Source organism: Ahaetulla prasina, chromosome 4, assembly GCF_028640845.1.
Source record: "Ahaetulla prasina isolate Xishuangbanna chromosome 4, ASM2864084v1, whole genome shotgun sequence".
NCBI lineage: Eukaryota > Metazoa > Chordata > Lepidosauria > Squamata > Colubridae > Ahaetulla > Ahaetulla prasina.
Window position 1 is genome coordinate 1,053,718 of NC_080542.1, and position 22,007 is coordinate 1,075,724.

Consider the following 22,007-nt stretch of genomic DNA (forward strand, 5'->3'; position numbering starts at 1 on the left):
GCATGCCTGTTAGGGGACGTAAGAGCACAAAACTCAGCCACACGACCGAGGAACGCCGCAAACGTCCACAAGTAACAAATTGGTCCGGTTGCCAAGGGCCCAAAATGAAATTACACAAATTACAGGGCCAGGGCGGGAAAGGCTGGCCATCGGAACATTAAACCCAGGTTGTAAGTCGGTACAGGGAGTCCATGACTTAACAACAGTTACAACAGCACCGAAAAAAGGGACCTATGACGATTTTGCATACTTACGACCCTTGTAGCGTCAATTCGGACGCTTGGCGACTGACGGTCGCAGTGTCCCCTGGGTCACGTGATCCCCTCTTGCGACCTTCTGACCAGCAAACTCAGTGGCGAAGCCAGATTCACTTTAACAACCGTGCTACCGACTGAACACCTGTGGCGACTCACTCAACAACGGTGGCATAGAGGAGCCGTCCAACGGGGGCAAAGCTCGCTTAACAAATGTCTCCCTTAGCAACCTAAAATTTGGGGCTCCCTTGAGGCCGAGGGAGCTGACTGAACTCCAGGCTCTTTTGCAACTTTGGTCGCTAAGCGAGCGTTCGCAAGTGGAGGACTCCCCCGAGCGGGCAGGACAAAGGGTTTTCCAAGAACCTGTGCTGAATGGAAAATAATTAGAGTTGCAAAGAAAGCGATTGACGGGGATTTCTGAGAATTGAAGGGGAAGTGAAAGTGCTCAGGAATTTCTCCCCGGTCAAGAGGAGAACATCACACGAGAGCCTCCTTGGAGCCCCGAACATTCGTAACGAGAAAAGAGTCCGGTACCTTCCGCCACCATCTCCTCTTCCATAGCTTCTCCCGGAAACTGACCGGTGCTCCCCTGCTGAGGGTCCAAGACGAAGAGGGGTCCCAGGGCCAGAGCGACCTCAGGAGCGGCTGCCTCCACTGTGGACGTAAGAAGGTGAGTTTTAGCTGGACCCTCCTTGTTTTCCTTCCGGATTGACCCCTGGAAAGAGGGGCGCCCTGGGGAGAGCTACCCCCAAGCTTCCCATTGGAATTTCAGCCTAGCAGGCTGGAAGAAGCCCATCTGCAGCTGAAGGAGTCTCGTGGAGAGAGGGCCACGAATCAAAAGGGGTGGCTTGACGGAATGACAAGAGTTGGAAGGGACCTCGGAGGTCCTCTAGTCCAACCCCCTGCTCACACAGGAAACCCTAGTGCAGGAGTCTCTCCAACCTTGGCAACTTTAAGCCTTGTGGATTTCCAACGCCCAGAATTCCTCAGCCAGCAAAGCTTTGCTGGCTGAGGAATTCTGGGAGTTGAAGTCCACAAGGCTTAAAGTTGCCAAGGTTGGAGACCCCCTGCCCAAGAGTTTAGATCATTTCAGACAAATGTTTGTCTCTGTTTGAAAACCTCCAGTGATGGGTCACCTGTAACTTCTGGAGGCAAGCCGCTCCATTACTTAATTAACAGGATAATTGGGAGGGACCTTGGAGGTCTTTTAGTCCAGCCCCCTGCTCAAGCAGGAGACCCTCTCCCATTTCAGACAAGTGGCTGTCCAGTCTCTTCTTAAAAACCTCCAGCGATGGAGCAAGCATCCACAACTTCTGGTGGCAAGCTGTTCCCCGGGTTAATTGTTCTCACTGGCAGGAAATTTCTGCTAGGCTGTTTCTGTCCTTGATTAGGTTTTCATCTGTTGCTTCTTGTCCTGCCTTCGGATGCTTTGGAGAATAGGTTGACCTCTCTTTTTTTGGGGGGGGGGCAGCCCCTCAAATACTGGAAGACTGCTATCCTGTCACCCCTGGTCCTTCTTTTCATTCAACTAGATACACCCCGATTCTTGCAACCGTTCTCCCTTTAACCATCCTGGATGTGGCTTAAGCCTGCTTCAGTTCGGACACTGGGGAACCCAGCCCCTTCTGGCTTCTTTAGAGGAGGGGGCTTCGTTCAAGAACGGATGGGGGAGACCCAGCAAATATTGGCTGTTTCCGACTTTAGAAAAGGGCTGCAGAACCACGAATGGTCACCAGAGGGCAGCAGCAGAGAAGATGGCTGTCCAATTTGCTGCCCTCTGACAGCCGGCTGGGGAATGCTGGGAGTTGAAGTCCATGCATCTTCAGGTGGCCAAGAAGGGGCCTTGGAGGTCATCTAGTCCAACCCTCCCCCCGGCCCGAGCAGGTTGGAAAACAGTTTGCCTGGATTTGTGCAACCCAAATGCAGACCCCATAAATCACGTTTCCCCCCCCACACGACACTGACCCCCATTCAGTTTACCTATCAAGCTCCGTTGCCAATTCGTCTCTCCATCGTCAAAGCCTTGAGGGTCCTGCCCCTCCGTCGCCCCACCGCAGCTCCGGGTCTCGCAACAGCCACAAATGGCGCCCGGTCCTTCCACAGGGACCCACCTGCCAGGGAAAAACAGCTTGGCTGTAGAAGGAGACCAAACCACTGGGCATTTTGGAGACCTCGCAAGACCGGTGGCTAAATTTCCTAGGGCAGAGGGGTCTGCAAACTTGGTTCTTTTAAGACTTGTGGACTTCAACTCCCAGAGCTTTGCTGGCTGAGGAACTCTGGGAGTTGAAGTCCACAGGTCTTAAAAGAGCCAGGTTTGCAGACCCCTGCCCTAGGGGGTCTCCCAGCCCAGCCCAGCCCGCCCTCCTTTTTACAGGTGCCATGCTACAGCTCCCAAAATGCACTGATAAACGGGCTAGAAACAGGCCACCCTTGAACTAGGCTCATAAAGGCAGTCCTGCCGTTCGTTTAGTGACCGTTCAAAGTTACAGCACAAAAGAGACTTATGACCATTTTTCGCACCGCATGCCCGTGGTCACCCAATCAAAATTCGACACTTTGTCAATTGGCACTTGGCAAAATTCGGCACTTGGCCATTCGACACTGACTCGTATTTATGACCGTCGCCACGTCCCTGGGGTCACGAGATCCCCTTTTGCGACCTTCCGATCAGCGATGGGGGAAGGCAGATTGGCTTAACAACCGTGTTCCTAACCAAACCGCTGCAGCGATTCGCTTAACAACCACGGCAAAAAGGTCGTAAAATAAAGGCGAAATTCACTCCAGAAGCGCCTTGCTTAGCGACAGAAACATCGGGCTCCATTGTGGCTGTAAGTCGAGGATTATGGGTATTGGGCTGGGGCGAACTCACGAATGGCTGGCAGCATCAAAGGAACAAGCTTTGTTCAAAACATCTGGCGGTTGATCTCCTGGGGTGACTTTCAGGCGGCAGGTTATATAAATCTGGGGGGGAGAAAAAGGAAATTTTAATCCCAAATTCCCAGTGGAGTCGTTCTTCCTCTTTTGCAATAAATTGTCAGGGTTCTAAGGAACACCCACAACGAAATAAAGCTCCGAGGCTTGAGGTTCCTCAAAGTTCCAATTTATTAGAGATGTCATGTTGGCACAGCTGGGAAAACCCGAAACTGAAAGCTTCCAGGTTTTCCACACCCAGTTGACAGTTCAGAGCTCTGCCCCCACACCCACAAGTTCATCACATTGTCCAATCAACTCTTCACACTCAATTGGATAAGAGTTTTCAGGCAGTCTCCATCAGACGCAGGCAAAAGCCCTTGAATACGGAATGTTGTTATGACTAACTTTCTCCCGCTCCAACAACAACCCCCTCCAAACTTCCCCAGGTAAAATATGTGGCAGTTAAGAAGCAAAAAGAAAATTGTCTTCCAAAACTGACAGGTATATTCCTCAACCTATGTGATTTGGAGACGGGTGGACTTCAACTCCCAGAATTCCCCAGCCAGCTAAACTTCCTTGTTCAGGGCCAATCAGAAACGATGAGTTCATCAAAGGGCTGAATTTTGATAAAGAGGTTCCTGTGTGCCAGGCAAACGAGAAGCCCACTGGGGACAGCGATGGCATCGCGATAGGCCTGGCATCCATTTTGGATTCTTGGCTCTGCAAAGACACTGTGCGCGAAACCTGGCTTGTTAAGGGAGTTGGCTAGTTCAGCTCCTGCGCCAAAAATGGCTTAACCAGGATAAGGAAAGTGTGTGTGTGTGAATGCGGCCACTGAAATTTATTCAGGATTTGTTCTTCATATGCCATTATAATTTAGTTCACACTGTGTTTCTCAGACCTGGCTGGCTGGGGACTTCTGGGAGTTGTAGTCCACACATCTTAACGTTGCCGAGCTTGTGAAACACTGGCTTAGCATGTGAATCGTGGCTTAATATGTCCTACAAGGGAGTGAGCTCTTATTGTGGGCTTTGGGTCAGAAATAGGGTGAGTGGGAGGGGCTGGAAGCTTTCTAAAAAGCCATTGTGCCCCCTCCAAATGTTGCAATTCCGGGAAGGGGGGGGGCTTGAAGGAGCAGAATCCATCCATGCCCGCCACACCCCAACCCATCCTCCACAGCGGGACCAACCAGTTTCTGGGCCTCTCCGGCGAATCTGAAGGCGTCCACGGTGAATCTCAGGGTCTCCTGGCGCAGCCGTGGGGTGAGGAAGGCGGACGAGACCCCTTCTTCCCGCCCGTCAAGCAGGCATCTGCGGGAGACGGGCTATCAGCTGCTGGTCTCACCCAGCAAGACCCCCCCCCCCGGTTCCCCCAACTCATTGCTCTCCTAGGCAGTCCTCGACTTACAACCGTTCAAAGTTGGAATAAAGCGACACGCCTGTTTTTCACACTTGTGACCATTGCGGCATCCCGGCGGTCGCGTGATTAAAATTAAACCGACTCATATTTACAACGGTTGCGGAGTCCCAGGATCGTTCGGCCAGCAAAGTCCATGGGCGAAAGCCAGATTCACTTAGCCACCGGGTGACTCACTCAACAAATGCAGGGATTCACTGAACAACTGTGGCAAGAACGGTCGTAAAACGAGGCAAAACTCACTTAGCAACCGTCTTATTTAACAATTTTGAAATGCTGGGCTCCACTGCGGTCGTAAGTCGAGGACTATGTATTTCATGGTGCCCATGCTCCCCTCCCACCTAAACCCACTGTGTTGGGAGCTTCTAGCCCAGCCACCCAGAGGCCCAAGCAGGAGGCCTTATATGCATCCAGGACAATGGCGCTCCGGTCTTCCATGAAAAACCGATGGATGGATGGATGGGGAGTGGGGGAGAAAGGAAATGAGAGAGAAGGAGAGAGAGAGATCATAGAATCGTGGAGGTCTTTTAGCCCATGGGAAAAGTCCTTCTAGCATCTTAGAGAAATGGTATATATATAGTTTATGCTATAGAGGGTTTCCTGCCTTCAGCTAGAAACCTCCAAGCAGGGATGAATTCCAATTTTTTTTACTACCGGTTCTGTGGGGAAGGATACTACAACATCCCCATTCCCACCCCACTCCACTCTGGGGCCAGCCAGAGGTGGCGTTTGCCGGTTCTCCGAACTACTCAAAATTTCCACTGCCGCTTCTCCAGAACCTGCTGGATTTCACCTTAGATTTATATACCACTTTTTTATTTATTTATTTATTTATTTATTTATTTATTTATTTATTTATTTATTTATTTATTTATTTATTTATCACATTTATATACCGCCCTATCTCCCGAAGGACTCAGGGCGGTTCTGAGCAAATAAAAATATAAATACAGATTAAAATAACAATTAAAAAACTTATTCTACAAGGCCGAATTATTAAAAACAGTATAAATAATAAAACCCATTTAAAACCAATAAATTTAAAATCTAATCCAGTCCTGCGCGGATGAATAAGTGTGTTTTAAGCTCGCGGCGGAAGGTTCGGAGGTCCGGAAGTTGACGAAGTCCTGGGGGGAGTTCGTTCCAGAGGGTGGGAGCCCCCACAGAGAAGGCCCTTCCCCTGGGCGTCGCCAGACGACACTGCCTAGCTGACGGCACCCTGAGGAGTCCCTCTCTGTGAGAGTGCACGGGTCGGTGAGAGGTATTCGGTAGCAGTAGGCGGTCCCGTAAATTTAACTGGGCTTTTCCAGCCCTCTCTAAGAGGTTTACAGAGTCAGCCTCTTGCCCCCCCACCCCAACCATCTGGGTCCTCATTTTACCGACCTCGGAAGGAGGGAAAGGCTGAGTAAAACCTTCAGCCTGGTGAGATTCAAACTGCCAAACTGCAGGGCAGCCGGGCAGTCAGCGGAAGTAGCCTGCAATACCATACTCTGACCACTGCGCCGCTGTGGCGATAGATACATAGATGGATGGAAGGAGGGAGGGAGGAAGGGATTAGAGAGACGGACAGACAGACAGACAGATGTGATAGACAGACTAGACCAGGGGTGTCAAACTTGTGGGCGTGGCCAGGGTGGGCGTGACCAGCTGGGCATCCCTCGTGTCAGGGGTGCTGTGGCCCGAGGGCTCTGCCAGAGAAGACGGGCTCCTAAACTCGGTTTTCTGCTGGGACGGTCTCCTGCAACCTCTACCATGGGGCAGTTCTTCGCTATTCCCAGGGTTTTCCCCTGGCCCGGATTTAAGTACCCCACGGGCCAAATCTGGCCCCTGGGCCCTTAGTTTAACACCCCTGGACAAGACAAGACGAGATGGATGGATGGATAGATAAGACAGATAGAATTGCTAGACAGATTGATTGATTGATTAATTGATTGATTGATTGATTGACAGAAAAGAGAAAGAGAGACCATAGATTCCTAGGGCTGGAAAGGACCCTTGGAGATCTTCTAGTCCAACCCCCCTAGCCAAAGCAGGAGACCTCCCGGACAAACGGCTGTTCAATCTTTTCCGGAGAACTTCCCTTCATGTTTTTCTCACGGTGCGGTTCTTACCCGCCGGCGCCCATAATCTCATACTGGGGTCCGGAAGTGGGCATGGGGCTCATGCCGGCTCTGCAGCTCCCCACCCAGAGCCTCAGGGCAGGGTGGTTCTCCGCTTGGACGTCGGCCTGAAGGCGCAAGGGCTCCCCCAGCAGGAAGCGGTCAGAGCCTCTTTCGGCCGTCCAGTCATCTGAGCCACAAGAAAGACACAAAGTTAGGGGTGTGTGGGCTACCCCCTCCTGCTGTCACAAAGTGGCTCAGGATGCCAAAAATGGGGTGTGTGTGTCAGTTGGCACAAAAGTCCATCCCTACTGAGAGCTGCCCCAGGAGGTCTGAGGTCCACCCTAGGGCAGGGGGTCTCCAACCTTGGTAACTTTAAGACTTGTGGACTTCAGCTTCCAGAATTCATTCATTCATTCATTCATTCATTCATTCTTTCTTTCTTTCTTTCTTTCTTTCTTTCTTTCTTTCTTTCTTTCTTTCTTTCCTTCCTTTCTCTCCTTCCTATCTTCCTTCCTTCCTACCTTCCTTTATCTCCTTCCTTCCTATCTTTCTCCCTCCCTCCCTCTCTGACTTCCTTCTTTCCTTTCTCTCTTCTCTCCTCCTTCCTATCTTTCTTTCTTCCTTCCTCTTTCCTTCCTTCCTTCCTTCCTTCCTTCCTTCCTTCCTTCCTTCCTTCCTTCCTTCCTTCCTTCCTTCCTTTCCTTCCTATCTTCCTCCCTCCCTCCCTTCGTTATTTTTCTCTCTCCTTCCTGTCTTCCTTCCTATCTCCCTCCTTCCTCCATCAATCAATCAATCAATCTGCCAATTGTTGGAGATTCCTCCCTCCCTTTTTTCCTTTCTCTCTCCTTCTTTCCTGTCTTCCTTTCTATCTTTCTCCCTCTTTCTTCCTTTTCATTATACCCTACTTTGAAGTTGAAGTCCACAAGTCTTAAAGTTACCAAGGTTGGAGACCCCCTGCCCTAGATGGCCAACCAACCTTGTCTGGGCTGGTTGGCCAACTAAGAAGTTTCCTAGTTAAGTGGGGTTCTTCTCGCTCTTGGCGACTTTCAGGGCTCTGGACTTCAACTCCCAGAATTCCCCAACCAACACGCCCCCCCCCCCAAACTCCCCTTCAGCCTTCGGTCCTCTCTGGGCCGCCTTACCGTTCATCAGCTTCAAGGAGAATCCCAACTTGGCTTCCCTCAAGGCCGTGGACGCGAAGGGGAGCCAGGTGGGGTGCAGGGCTTTCCTGGTCACATTGTCCTTCCTGCAAGAAGGGACGGAAAACGGGGAAATGGGGGGTTCCGGTTTCTCTTCCCTCCCCCCCCCGCCACACCCAGCTTCCTTGATTGACGCTGCTCCCCCGTGTCCCGGCCAACCCTGGGCTTCCTAGGACCCCTGTTGAAGAATGGACGCTCCGTCATAAACCACGGTTTGCAAATTCAAAGGGATGGATTCATGTGAGCATCAAGCCACAATCATGGTTAGTGTGATGTGCGGGGGCCAGCCCTTATGCAGATAGAACCCTCCCCACACACACACACACTTATGGGCCTATTCCTGCCCCCTTTTCTCCCCCTTGTGAGAGCACAAAGCTGCAGAAACATTTACCAGTTAAGGCAGGATTTTCCTTCCTTCCTTCCCTCCCTCCCTTCTTTCTTCCTCCCTCCCTTTTTGCTTTTCTTACCTTCTCTTCTCGTTCCTTCTTCCCTCCTTTTCTCTATTCTCCTTCCTTCCTTCTTCTCTTGCTCCCTCCCTTTGTCCCTTTTCCTCCCTTCATTCCTTTTTGCTTTTCTTTCCTTCTTTTCCTTAGTTCCTCTTTCTCTCCCTCCCTTTTTCTATTTTCTTTTTCTTTCCTTCCTCCCTTCTTCTATTTTCTTTCTTTCCTCCCTCCCTTATTTTGTCTATTTTTTCCTCCTTCCCTTCTTCTATTTTCTTTCTTTCCTTCTTCTGTCTATTCTCTTTCTTTCTTTCTTTCCTTCCTCCCTTCTTCTATTTTCTTTCTTTCTTTCCTCCCTCCCTTCTTTTGTCTATTTTCTTTCCTCCTTCCCTTCTTCTGTCTGTTTTCTTTCTTTCTTTCTTTCTTTCTTTCTTTCTTTCTTCCTTTCTTTTGTCTATTTTCTTTCTTTCTTTCTTTCTTTCTTTCTTTCTTTCTTTCTTTCTTTCTTTCTTTCTTTCTTTCTTTCTTTCCTCCCTCCCTTCTTTTGTCTATTTTCTTTCCTCCTTCCCTTCTTCTGTCTGTTTTCTTTCTTTCTTTCTTTCTTTCTTTCTTTCTTTCTTTCTTTCTTTCTTTCTTTCTTTCTTTCTTTCTTTCTTTCTTTCTTTCTTTCTTTCTTTCTTTCCTCCCTCCCTTCTTTTGTCTATTTTCTTTCCTCCTTCCCTTTTTTTGTCTGTTTTCTTTGTTCCCTTCTTCAGTCTCCTTCCCTCCCTGGGTTGCCCAATCTAGAGCAGCTACAGCCTTTCTCAACAGCCAGGAGGAAGACCCCAATGGGAAAACCCCCCTGCCCCCACTGCCCTTCCCGCCCCCCCTCCCCCCCTGGCCTAGCTCAGTCTGAGGCTCACCTGGGATAGCGGCATTCCAGCCCGATGGTGGCCCCACGACTTCGGGCAATGACCGGGTGGTTGGCCAAAGAAGGCCTGTAGAAGAGCTGGGTCTGGTAGATCAGGAAGTCGGGGTTCATCTGAAAAGAGGGGGGCCAGGTGGGTTTTACTGCAGAGCAAATTCATGCTCAACCCTTTGGAGCAGGTGCCAACTCTCTGGAAAGGGGGCAACCAGGAGGTTTGGGAGAGGGTTTCTCGGGGTTTCCAATACCTTATTAGTTCATCAAAATAGAAAACTAAATCAATTATATTTTATCAAAATATTAAAAGGAAAATAAGGGGACAATAAGGGAGAAGACTAAACCAGTGTAGGATAAAAGGGAAAATAAAATAAAATAAGCATTTTGAGGGGAGTAGAATGAGGTAATAACATCAAATCTCGACTTTTTTTGGTGACGTTTATATCATAATCCATACTAGCCGCTTCGATAACAACAAACCCACCTTATCAGCAAAACCCCAAACCAATTTAGTTTCCTTCTTTCCCCCCCACCCGCTCACCCCAAGCACAAAGTCCAGAAGTGGTTTCCAGGTAGAAACAAAATTGTGGGGTATTTTTTTTTAATTGAACTTTGACAACTTTGAAGAAGCTTGGACTTCAATTCCCAGAATTCCCCAGCCAGCCTTGCAAGGCTGGCTGGGGAATTCTGGGAGTTGAAGTCCAGACATTTTCAAAGTTGCCAGGCTGTGAAACATTGATGTAAGGGATGCTCTCCAGAGTTGGTAGCAGAAGGGTAAACCCCCAGCAGCCCCCCAGTCTCCCCTTTCCTCCCTCCCAGAGCCCCCCCCCTCAATGGGCATACCTGCACCACGCTGCCACACTCATGGAGACCCGCCTCAAAGACCACCACGCCAGCCTCCAGACTCACAGGGGGGCAGGCAGCAGGCCCCAAGGTCAGCTCCGTGGGATCCACCAGCTTCCCCACCCCAAAAAGATCCCTCTGGACGGTCACCACCATGCGTTGCGGCCCACACCGCACTTCCACCGGGGGGGGTGGGCATAAGTGGGCATCCTGGCAGGGCATCCCTGCAGGAGCAGAGCCAGCCAGGGGAGAAGGAACCAGGCGTCCATCGCTGGCTGGCAGACTCAGCCCAGCTTCAGCAGGTGAGGCTGTTTGGAGCCAGCCACTCACCTGTGGCTCCCCAGCTGGAGCAATTAACCCTGACCCCACCCACTCACTCACAAAGGGGCAGCAGGCAGAAAGTCAACAGGGGAAGAGAGAGAGACCTAAGCTGGATTAAACTCTTCCTTGAAGGCAGAACTCTGGTTTAATCAAACCAGATACAGATACACAGAGTTGGAAGGGACCTTGTAGGTCATCCAGTCCAACCCCCGGCCCAAGCAGGAGACCCTACACCATTTCTGACAGATGGCAATCCAGTCTCTTCTTGAAAGCCTCCAGGGATGAAGCTCCCACAACTTCAGAAGCCAACTTCTGTTCCATGGTTTGATTGTTCTCACTGTCAGAAAATTGCTCCTTATTTCTAGGTTGAATCTCTCCTTGTTCGGTTTCCATCCATTATTCCTGGTCTGGCCTTTGGGTGCTTTGGAAAATAGCTCGACCCTCTTCCTCCTCTCTGGGGCAGCCCCTCAAATATTGGAAGATGCTCTCCTGTCTCCCCTGGTCCTTCTTTTCAGTAGACTAGCCAGGCCCAGTTCCTGCAACCATTCATCGTATGTTTTCGTCTCCAGTCCCCTCATCATCCTGGTTGCTCTTCTCTGCACTTTTTCCGAAGTCTCAACATCTTTTTTATGGTGTGGTGACCAAACCATGGTTTGCTAAACCAACTTCATTGCCCTTGTTTGCACGATGTCCTTCCTATCTTCCTCCCTCCCTCCCTTCTTTCCTTTTTTCTCTCCTTCCAATCTATAATAATAATAAATATTATAAATTATAATAATATAATATAATTATAATATAATATAAATAATATAATATAACATAATATAAAATAATATAATTTATAATAATATTATAAATTATAAATTAAATATTATAAATAATAATGTGATCATATGTTAAGATAAGAAAACCATTGTCCATGATCAATATTGCTAAATGCAATTCACCCCAATAATTCAGTGTTGTTGTTGTTTTTTGTATAAAACTCAATGGTTAATGCACAATGGCAAAACTCAATAAATGAAATGATGAAGGGAAAAAAAATCTTCCTTCCTACTTTCTTTTTCTTTCTTTCTTTCTTTCTTTCCTTCCTTTCTCTCCTTCCTATCTTCCTTCCTTTCCTTCCTACCTTCCTTTATCTCCTTCCTTCCTATCTTCCTCCCTCCCTCCCTCCCTGCCTTCCTTCTTTCCTTTCTCTCTCCTCTCCTTCCTTTCTTCCTTTCTCTTTCTTTCTTTCTTTCTTTCTTTCTTTCTTTCTTTCTTTCTCTCTCTCTCTCTGTCTCTCTCCTTCCTTCCTTCCTTCCTTCCTTCCTTCCTTCCTTCCTTCCTTTCCTTCCTATCTTCCTCCCTCCCTCCCACCCTTCTTTATTTCTCTCTCTCTCCTTCCTTCCTCTCCCTATCTCCCTCCTTCCTTCATCAATCAATCAATCTGCCAATTGTTGGAGATTCCTCCCTCCCTCCCTCCCTTTTTTCCTTTCTCTCTCCTTCCTTCCTGTCTTCCTTCCTATCTTTCTTCTTTCTTTCTTTCTTTCTTTCTTTCTTTCTTTCTTTCTTTCTTTCTTTCTTTCTTTCTTTCTTTCTTCCTTCCTTCCTTCCTTCCTTCCTTCCTTCCTTCCTTCCCTTCCTATCTTCCTCCCTCCCTCCCTTCTTTATTTTTCTCTCTCCTTCCTATCTTCCTTCCTATCTCCCTCCTTCCTTCATCAATCAATCAATCTGCCAATTGTTGGAGATTCCTCCCTCCCTCCCTCCCTTTTTTCCTTTCTCTCTCCTTCCTTCCTGTCTTCCTTCCTATCTTTCTCCCTCTTTCTTCCCTTTCATAATACCCTACTTTGAAGTTAACAGAATAACAGAGTGGGAAGGGACCTTGGAGGTCTTCTAGTCGAACCCCCTGTTCAAACAAGAGACCCTATACCATCTCAGGCAAATGGCTGTCCACTATCTTCTTAAAATCTGGAGCACCCACAATTTCAGGTGGCAAGCTGTTCCACTGGTTGATTGTTCTCACTGTCAGGAATAATGGAAGAGTGCAATTTGCATACCGAGCAAATAGATCAACAGATGATGCTGTTAATATGGCTCTGCACTACATCCTACAACATCTTGAGTCTCCAAAGACCTATGCAAGGGTCCTTTTTGTAGACTTTAGTTCAGCATTCAATACCATCATTCCAGACATTTTTCTAACTAAGCTAAACCAGCTACAGGTACCGGAACAGACTTGTAAGTGGATCACAAGCTTCCTAACAAACAGGAAGCAGCAGGTGAAGCTAAGCAAGATCACATCAAATACCTGTACAATTAGCACAGGGGCCCCCCAAGGCTGTGTGCTTTCCCCACTTCTCTTCTCTTCTCTTCTCTTCTCTGCACTCTTTCCAGAGTCTCAATATCTTTTTTATAGGTAGTGAAGTGGGGGGTGGGCATGCACAGGGAAGGGACATGGGGGAGGGGTTGGCACCAGGTTGGGGAAGGCTGAGCTGGACCCGCCCAAGTTCTCCTTGCAGGCCCCAATTGGACCGCCTTTGCCTGGGCTCCACCCCACATCTTAAATCTGTCCTGTGAATTGCTAAGTTTGAAAGAAAGAAAAAAAGAAAACAGACAAAAAAAGGGAAGGAGGAAAGAAAATAGACAAAAGAAAGAAAATAGACAAAAGAAAGAAAGAAAGAAAGAAAGAAAGAAAGAAAGAAAGAAAGAAAGAAAATAGACAAAAGAAAGGAAGAAAGAAAGAAAGAAAGAAAGAAAAAAGAAAGAAAAAAAGAAAACAGACAAAAAAAGGGAAGGAGGAAAGAAAGAAAGAAACGTGGGTTGGTCCATGTGAAACCCAAAGCTGCTGGGATGGCTATAAATGCAAACAGCCACTGTGTTGTTGTTGTTTTGTATAAACTCAATGGTTAATGCACAATGGCAAAACTCAATAAATGAAATGATGAAGGAAAAAATCTTCCTTCCTTTCTCTCTCTCTCTCTCTCTCCTTCCTTTCTCTCCTTCCAATCTATAATAATAATGTGATCATATGTTAAGATAAGAAAACCATTGTCCATGATCAATATTGCTAAATGCAATTCACCCCAATAATTCAGTGTTGTTGTTGTTTTTGTATAAAACTCAATGGTTAATGCACAATGGCAAAACTCAATAAATGAAATGATGAAGGAAAAAATCTTCCTTCCTATCTTCCTCCCTCCCACCCTTCTTTATTTTCTCTCTCCTCTCCTTCCTTCATCAATCAATCAATCAATCAATCAATCAATCAATCAATCAATCAATCAATCTGCCAATTGTTGGAGATTCCTCCCTCCCACCCTTCTTTATTTTCTCTCTCCTTCCTTCATCAATCAATCAATCAATCAATCAATCAATCAATCAATCAATCAATCAATCAATCAATCTGCCAATTGTTGGAGATTCCTCCCTCCCTTCTTTATTTTCTCTCTCTCTCTCTCTCCTTCCAATCTATAATAATAATAAATATTATAAATTATAAATTATAATAATATAATATAATTATAATAATATTATAAATTATAAATTATAAATTATAATAATATTATAAATTATAATAATATAATATAATTATAATAATAATGTGATCATATGTTAAGATAAGAAAACCATTGTCCATGATCAATATTGCTAAATGCAATTCACCCCAATAATTCAGTGTTGTTGTTGTTTTGTATAAACTCAATGGTTAATGCACAATGGCAAAACTCAATAAATGAAATGATGAAGGAAAAAATCTTCCTTCCTATCTTCCTTCCTGTCTTCCTTCCTATCTTCCTTCCTTCTTTTCATTCAATTGAGTATACCCCGTTCCTGCACTCGTTCTTCGTATGCTTTAGCCTCCAGGTCCTTAACCATCTGTGTTTCTCTTCTCTGCACTCTTTCCAGATTCTCAATATCTTTTTTATAGGTAGTGAAGTGGGGGGTGGGCATGCACGGGGGAGGGACATGGGGGAGGGGTGGGCACCAGGTTGGGGAAGGCTGAGCTGGACCCGCCCAAGTTCTCCTTGCAGGCTCCAATTGGACCGCCTTTGCCTGGGCTCCACCCCACATCTTAAATCTGTCCTGTGAATTGCTAAGTTTGAAAAAGAGAGAAATCGTATCATTCAATTTCTTGATTGAGAGTATTTCTGTGGAGGTAGTCTTCCACTTACGACCCCAAAAGTTCCGTCACTGAGCGAGACTGTTGTGAAGTGACTTCTGCCCCCATCTGAGGACCGTTCTTGCCATGGCGGTTAAGGAAATCCCTGCCATCGTGAAGTATCTCAGTTCTTAAGCAAATCGTCATAAATAGGAGTCAGTGGTCATAAATGTGAAAAGTGTCAGGAGTCATTTAAAGATGGGACGTTGTGTTGAGGGGGAGGGAATGTTGGGTTGTTTCTCTTCCGACCAGCATTCTCAATCATGGCCACGTGAAGACAGGTGGACTTCAACTCCCAGAATTCCCCAGCCAGCGCATGTGCTGCCTGGGGAATTCTGGGAGTTGAAGTCCACCCATCTTTGTAGCCAAGCTTGAGAAATTCCATTCCAGGGACTTGCCTCCTGAAACGTATCTCCAGATCCCCCATTCGCCCCTTCCCCATTGCCTCCCCCCCCACCTACAATTTCTCCCCCACCCACCTCTGCTCCTTTTCCCCAGCATGGAAGTCTCCGAGCCCCCCACGACGCCCAAGACCTACGAGAACTTCCAGTCTGCAGATGTGGAGAAGGAATACGAAGCACACTTTGAAAAAGGTACCTGGAAGCGGATTCGAATCATGCACCGGCTGATTTGGGGGTGAACATGGGTTGGTGGTGGGGGGAACCTGGAGACCGCCTCCCTTGGGGGAGCCATGTCATGGTCCTGAGGATGGGTCGGAGGCTGTGGCTTCAAGTCCAGAAGCTGCCCACCTGGGGGAGGAGGCTTCTCAGAGATTCCTGCACCTTGTTTCCCCGGGGGAAGGCGAAGACCCCCCCATCCTGCAAATGTCCCTTTCTGGTCCTCGAAGGGTGGGTAGGGGGTCTTCAGGGCATCCTTCTCTTTGCACAGACTTCCCGTTGTCGAAGTCGTTCCCCCAGCGCCTCTGTCCCACCAGCCGGCTCATTCTGGGGTTGATGGTCTTCTGTGCCGTTCTGATCCTCTCGGTCAGCATCCTGGGCATTCAAGGTGAGTGTGCCACACAAACAAGCTGAGACGCGGGTGTGCAAGGGCCTAGGGAGGAGGAAACACGAGGCAGACCCGGAGCTGCGGAACGAGCGTGCAAGATGGGAAGCAAATGAAGAAGAGAAACGTGGGTTGGTCCATGTGAAACCCAAAGCTGCTGGGATGGCTATAAATGCAAACAGCCACTGTGTTGTTTGTTTTAACCTGAGTTTCGGGTGTTGTAGGAATAGGCCAAAACTAGAGGGCTGCTCCACATCATCTGGTCCAACCCCACCTACAGGTAGTCCTCGACTTACAACTGTAATTGAGCCCCTAGTTTCAGTCATAATTGAAAATGGGAAATGAAGAAGAGAAACGTGGGCTGGTCCATGTGTGGAGCCCATAGCTGCAGACACCTCCTATGGGATGGCAATAAATTCCGGCAATTGCTGTGGGTTTTTTTTTGTTGTTGTTTTTTTTACCTGGGTTTCGGGTGTTGTAGGAATAGAGAGAATAACAGAGGGAGCCCGGCCAGTGCCAAAGGAGGAGAGGGTCATCTTCTACACCCTGGGTTGCCCCTCCCTCGGCTCTGCTTCCTCCTCCCCCTCTCTATTCCAGGCATCCGGTTCAGCAAAAGTCTCCAGGGGACCCAGAAGGGCGTGCAGAATATTACCCAGACGATCCAACAGGGGGTCACCAACCTCAAGGCCAAAAGTGAGGAGCCAGAGGGGGGCGAGAAGCAGCATGCAAGCCCCCCACCCCTTCTTCCCCCACCCAGCCCCATCCCTGGGGCTGCACTTTCCCAGGTGGGACAGACATCCACTGGGGGGCACTTGTCGGAGAATGGGGGGCAAGCTTTCTCTTGGGGGGGGGTCAGGGAGGGGAGGTTGCAGTGGTGGGTTGCTACCTGTTCGCCTAGGATCGGGCGAACTGGTAGCAGTGGATGCTTCTGCCCACGAGCAAAACGGTAGTGGCGGGTTTTGAAACCCACTACTGGGAGGTTGCTGGTGCGATTCCTGCCAAGGAAGGAGTCCTCCTTCTCCCAACGTCCTCGGTTCCAGGACTCTTGGGGGAATGGGCCCCACTCCGACCGGGCCCTCTTTCTTGTCTTCTTTAAGGGAGCAGCACCCGGTTGAGTCTGGCTGAGCTGGAGAAAACTTTGCAACAGGAGAACGATACGCTGTTGAAAGGTCAGCATTTTTCACCCCGGAAACAACCTTCTTCCAGCTGGGGTGCAGTTGTTGGGGGAGGGGAACTTGGGGTCCCTACAGAGGAATAAGGGACGCTCTCATTGTTGCCTTTCTCCAGTCTCAAAATCCCTGGCAAGAGAAAGGGGACACAACCGCAGCTGTGGTGTCTGGGAGAGGATTCTAGGAATTCTTTCTTAAAAGGCAGCTGCTTTCATGAGCCAGCTCACCTGGCATCTGCAACCGCCCAGCCAACCTGTCTCCCCCTCCCTTTCTTTCCCCCTCCCCAAATTAATCCCCTCCATCAGCCCAGCCTCTCCAAGCACCAATGAAGAGAGCTGTTGCTGTCGCAGCTTCTCATTAAAGCACCCGCTTCTGAATCAAAGTCTCTAGAGGCGTTTTTGGAACTATCGATTAACACGGTGTTTTTCAAACGTGGCCACTGGAACATGGGTGGACTTCAACTCCCAGAATTCTCAAGAACTCTCCCAGAATTCCCCAGCCAGCATGCCCCCATGAAGGGAGCTGCTCAGGCTTATGAAAGCAGCCGCCTCTGAATCAGATGCCTCAGTGGGGTTTTTTTTGGCACCCCTGATTAATACGGTGTTTTTCCAATTTGGCCACTGGGAGACGGGTGGAAATCTGGGACTTGAAGTCCACCCACCTTCCAGTTGTTCCGTTTGAAGAACACTGGACCACACACAAGGTCTGACACCATAAAAGGGCTTTTTTGTGGGCTGAGACAGGGGAGCATCAGCGCAAGGATTGGAGTCTTTCATGGATAGGGATGGGCTTCAGATTTTCTGTTGGGATCAAGCCATCTTTGTTTGTGTGTTTGTGTGTTTGTGTGTGTGTTTGGGTAAAGCTTCTTTCTACTTGCTCGTCTTCTAATTTCCAGTGATGAAACTGTATCAGATGCAGCTGGAGACCCTAGAACTTAATTCCAGAGCTTTGCGTTGTGAAATTGTCGAAATGAAGAGCAACGGTAAAAACCAGAAAGCCCAGATTTTCTTTATTTAATTATTTTCTTCTTCTTCTTCTTCTTCTTCTTCTTCTTCTTCTTCTTCTTCTTCTTCTTCTTCTTCTTCTTCTTCTTCTTCTTCTTCTTCTTCTTCTTCTTCTTCTTCTTCTTCTCTTCTCTTCTCTTCTCTTCCCTTCCCTTCCCTTCCCTTTTTCTCCTGTCTTTTTTCTCTTCCCCTCAATTCTTCTCTTTTTTTCATCTATTCTCTTCATCGCTTCTCTTATTTCTCCTCCCTTCCCTTCCCCTCCCCTCCCCTCTATTCTCTATTATTTTCTACATTTTACTTTCTACTGCCCAAACCAGAAAGAAGGCTGACTATGGATTTATACTTAGAATAACTTTATTGTCATTTTGAATGTATACTAATCGGCATACATTGAAACAAAATTTTGTTGCACTCTGCTTTCAAAGGGTCTCCCCCTCCAATATACACTACATGAACATGACTAAACAAACAAACAAACAAACACCTTATCCCATTAGTATCTATGATTATCACTTGTATCTTATAATTAATGATTGCAACCAAGATCTATGATATATGACCTATCACTTTGTTGTTGTATGCACACTGAGAGCTTCTACACTGGAGACAAATTCTTTGTGTGTCCAATCACACTTGGCCAATAAAGAATTCTCTCTCTCTCCCTCTCTCCCATTTCCATTTCTATCCGTATTCCATTCCTTGTCCTATTCTGTTCTGTTCTGTTCTGTTTGTTCTGTTCTACTCTACTCTACTCTACTCTAGTTCTATTCTATTCTATTCTATTCTATTCTATTCTATTCTATTCTATTCTATTCTATTCTATTCTGTTCCACTCTATTCTATTCTATTTGTTCTGTTCTGTTCTGTTCTGTTCTACTCTATTCTATTTCTAGTTATTCTGTTCTGTTCTGTTTTGTTCTACTCTACTCTATTTCTGTTTCTATTCTATTCCTGTTCTGTTCTATTTCTATTCTATTTGTTCTGTTCTGTTCTATTCTGTTCTGTTCTGTTCTACTCTATTCTATTTCTATTCTATTTCTGTTCTGTTCTGTTCTATTTCTATTCTATTTCTTCTGTTCTGTTCTGTTCTAATCTATTCTATTTCTATTCTATTTGTTCTGTTCTGTTCTATTCTGTTCTGTTATGTTCTACTCTATTTCTATTTGTTCTGTTCTGTTATGTTTTGTTCTACTCTATTTCTATTTCTATTCTATTTCTGTTCTGTTCTATTCTATTCTATTCTATTCTATTCTATTCTATTCTATTCTATTCTATTCTAATCTATTTGTTCTATCCTGCCCTGCCCTGCCCTGTTCTACTGCACTCCACTCCACTCCACTCCATTCTTATTCTATTCTTATTCTATTCATCATTCCGCCGATTAATAGTCCTCACTGTCAGGAAATGTCTCCTTAATTCCAGGTTGCTTCTCCCTTGATGAGTTTCCATCCGTTGTTTCTTCTCCTGCCTTCAGGTGCTTTGGAGAATAGGTGGACCCCCCTCTCCTCCTTTGGGGCAGCCCCTCAAATACTGGAAGACGCTACCATGTCCCCCCCCCAGTCCTTCTTTTCTCTAGACTGGCCAAACCTAAATCCTGCAACCGTTCTTCATACGTTTTAGTCTCCTTTAGGCCTTTAATCATCTTAGTTGCTCTTCTCTGCATTTTTCCCAAAGTGTCAACATTTTGGGGGGCTCTGACGCCATGATCTTTTCTCCCCCCCACCCCTCAGGGAGCAAAAGTGGCTGCTGCCCCCGAGGCTGGCTGACCTTTCGCTCCAGCTGCTACTGGACCACGCGGTCCAGAAAAACCTGGCAGGGGGCCAAAAAAGACTGCGAAGATAAGAAAGCTCACCTGGTCATCTTCAACTCCGCCGATGAGAAAGTAAGTGGGTGGGCGATTCCTTGGGTCTCCAGCAGGGGGCAGGAGAGAGGGCAGCCCTTCTTCCCGCGCGGGTTTTGCCACGTTCCGCCCTTACAGCCAGTCCTCCACAGTTTGCTTAGTGACCGTTTGAAGTGACAACAGCAGCGACAACAACGACTTACGACCATTTCTCACTCTTACGACTGTTGCAGCATCCTTGCGATCACCCAATCCCAATTCGGATGCTCGGACATTGGCTCCGACTTATGACGGTTGCAGTCCCCGCCAGGGGTCGCCTGATCTCCTTTTGCAACCTTCTGACCAGGTTCCCTTAACAACCATGTTCATAACGTAACACAACGTCCGCAATTCACTTAACGACCGTGGCAAGAAAGGTCGTAAAACGGGGCAAAATTCACTAGCTGTCTCGCTTAGCAACGGAGATTCGGGGCTCAGTTGTGGCCTTGTGTCGCTTTGTGCTTTCTCACGCCAGGCCTTTGTGACGACCCACAAACAGGGAAGTAACACCTGGATTGGCTTGACCGACTCCAGCGGGGATTGGAAGTGGGTGGACGGATCGGCCTACACCGTGGACCCAGAGTGAGTCCAGTCGACCGTTGGCTCTCTCCCCCTCCCCATTTTTACCAGGAGACTCATTATACGTTTATCATCATCATCATTTAAGGAACCCCTACTGAATGGAGCTAGCTGAGTGTTTTACTGGCCGGATGCCCTTCTTGTCACCAGGGCGGAGTTTTGTTCAGCAGATATATTCTCAGTGTGCCGAGAGAAATATTTGCTTCTACCTAGGATCGAACTCACTGCCTCCTGATTGCGAGGCGGGAGCTCCACCTCTAGGCCAGGGCACCCCTCTACTCATTATATTTTATGCCAGGGATAAAACCATAGGATCTATTTTCATGGGGGGGAAAATACCTCCAGGAAGCCTCTGTCCGGTCTGAGATATTTTGAATCCCCCTTTAATGGGGTTTATCCCTGGGGGGCTTCTCCTGGCTTGGCTGGGGAGGGGCCTCCCAGGATGCGATAGATTTGGGGAAAATCCAATGGAGAGGCCCAAGCAGGGAAAGGAGGAGCAGAAGGGGGTGACTGGCTGGGGGCGATGGGAGTTGTAGTCCAACATGGGGAGAGAGTGGTGGGGAGATGAGGTTGGAGATGGTTGCTTTGATTCATTTTTCTTTTCCTTCCTTTGTTCCTCTCTCCTTCCCTCCATCTTCCCTCCCTCCCTGTTTTCTTCCTTCCTTCCTCGCTCCCTCTTTTTCTTTCCTTCCTTCCTTCTTTCTTTTTTCTCTCTCCCTTCCTTTCTTCCTTTTCCTCCCTCCCTCCCTCCCTTTTTCTTTCTTTCTTTCTTTTTCTTTTCTTCCTTCCTTCCTTTTCTTTCTCTCTCTCTCTCCCTTCTTTCCTTCCTTCCTTCCCTCCCTCCCTCCCTTCTTTTTCTCCTTTCTTTCCTTTCTTTTCTTTCTTTCTTTCTTTCTTTCTTTCTCTTTCTTTCTTCCTTCCTTCCTTTCTTTCTTCCTTCCGTCCTTCCTTCCTTCCTTCCTTTTTTCTTTCTCTCTCTCTCCTTTCTTTCCTTCCTTCCCTCCCTCCCTCCCTTCCTTTTCTCCTCTTTCTTTCTTTCTTTCTTTCTTTCTTTCTTTCTTTCTTTCTTTCTTTCTTTCTTTCTCTTTCTTTTCGCTCCTTCTCTTTTCCCCATTTTAGGGACTGGGCTGAAGGCCAGCCAGACCACTGGTACGGCCATGGCGCTGGGGGCGGGGAGGACTGCGCCCACATGAGGGAGGACAGCCTTTGGAACGACAACATCTGTTCCCGCATGTTCACCTGGGTGTGCGAGATGCAGCTGGGCATCTGAACAACCCCACAGCCAGGCCCAGATCCCTTGGCCGGCTGACCTCTCGGTGCGAATGTGTTTACATGGGTGGGACAGGCTGACCATCGGTGGGCTGAGAGCGACACGCGTCCTGGGAGGCTTCTGGCAGACCCCGAACATCACAAAGGCCTCGTGCAAAGATCCGTGTCACCAGCCCATCTCTCGCACCTGGGACCTGGAGTGGGCTTAAAAGCTGTAAAAACATCCGGGGGGAGGGTTCAAGGTCCCCCGTCTTTTTCAAAACAATAAAGCTTCATTTAAAGCAGCCGCCTCTCTGTCTTCCACCCAGGGGTGGGTCTCTTTGCGACGGTTGGGGTCTCTAGCGGCCTGTGGGTCAGAGGCGGCATCGGCCGGGGTCTCTAGAATTTAGAACAGAAGAGAGCTGGAAGGGACCTTGGCGGTCATCTAGTCCAGCCCCCACCTCAAGGAGGGATTTAGAACAGAAGAGAGCTGGAAGGGACCTTGGAGGGCATTATTAACCCTTAATTAATATCCCTGGACATGGAGGAAGTACATGGTTAAGAGTCCGTGTATTCTAGGGCCCACGCTGCCCTGG

The 22,007-nt window shown here is 47.9% G+C and overlaps 2 protein-coding genes across 2 annotated transcripts; one reads left to right on the top strand and one right to left on the bottom strand.

The window, feature by feature from the left end:
• Positions 1-717: 717 nt before the first annotated feature.
• On the bottom strand, positions 718-10,290 carry LOC131196877 (zona pellucida sperm-binding protein 3-like). Its single transcript, XM_058180304.1, has 8 exons — positions 10,069-10,290; positions 9,227-9,345; positions 7,828-7,931; positions 6,695-6,872; positions 4,357-4,477; positions 3,124-3,215; positions 2,235-2,365; positions 718-908 (listed from the first exon to the last, which is right to left on the bottom strand). The coding sequence occupies exons 1-8, from the start codon at positions 10,288-10,290 to the stop codon at positions 718-720; spliced, it is 1,158 nt and encodes a 385-aa protein (XP_058036287.1).
• LOC131197566 (asialoglycoprotein receptor 1-like) lies at positions 719-21,695 on the top strand. Its single transcript, XM_058181792.1, has 9 exons — positions 719-924; positions 15,029-15,123; positions 15,419-15,535; positions 16,130-16,225; positions 16,630-16,701; positions 17,597-17,683; positions 19,436-19,587; positions 20,060-20,166; positions 21,283-21,695. The coding sequence occupies exons 2-9, from the start codon at positions 15,030-15,032 to the stop codon at positions 21,431-21,433; spliced, it is 876 nt and encodes a 291-aa protein (XP_058037775.1). The 5' UTR covers positions 719-924; position 15,029; the 3' UTR covers positions 21,434-21,695.
• Positions 21,696-22,007: the final 312 nt, after the last annotated feature.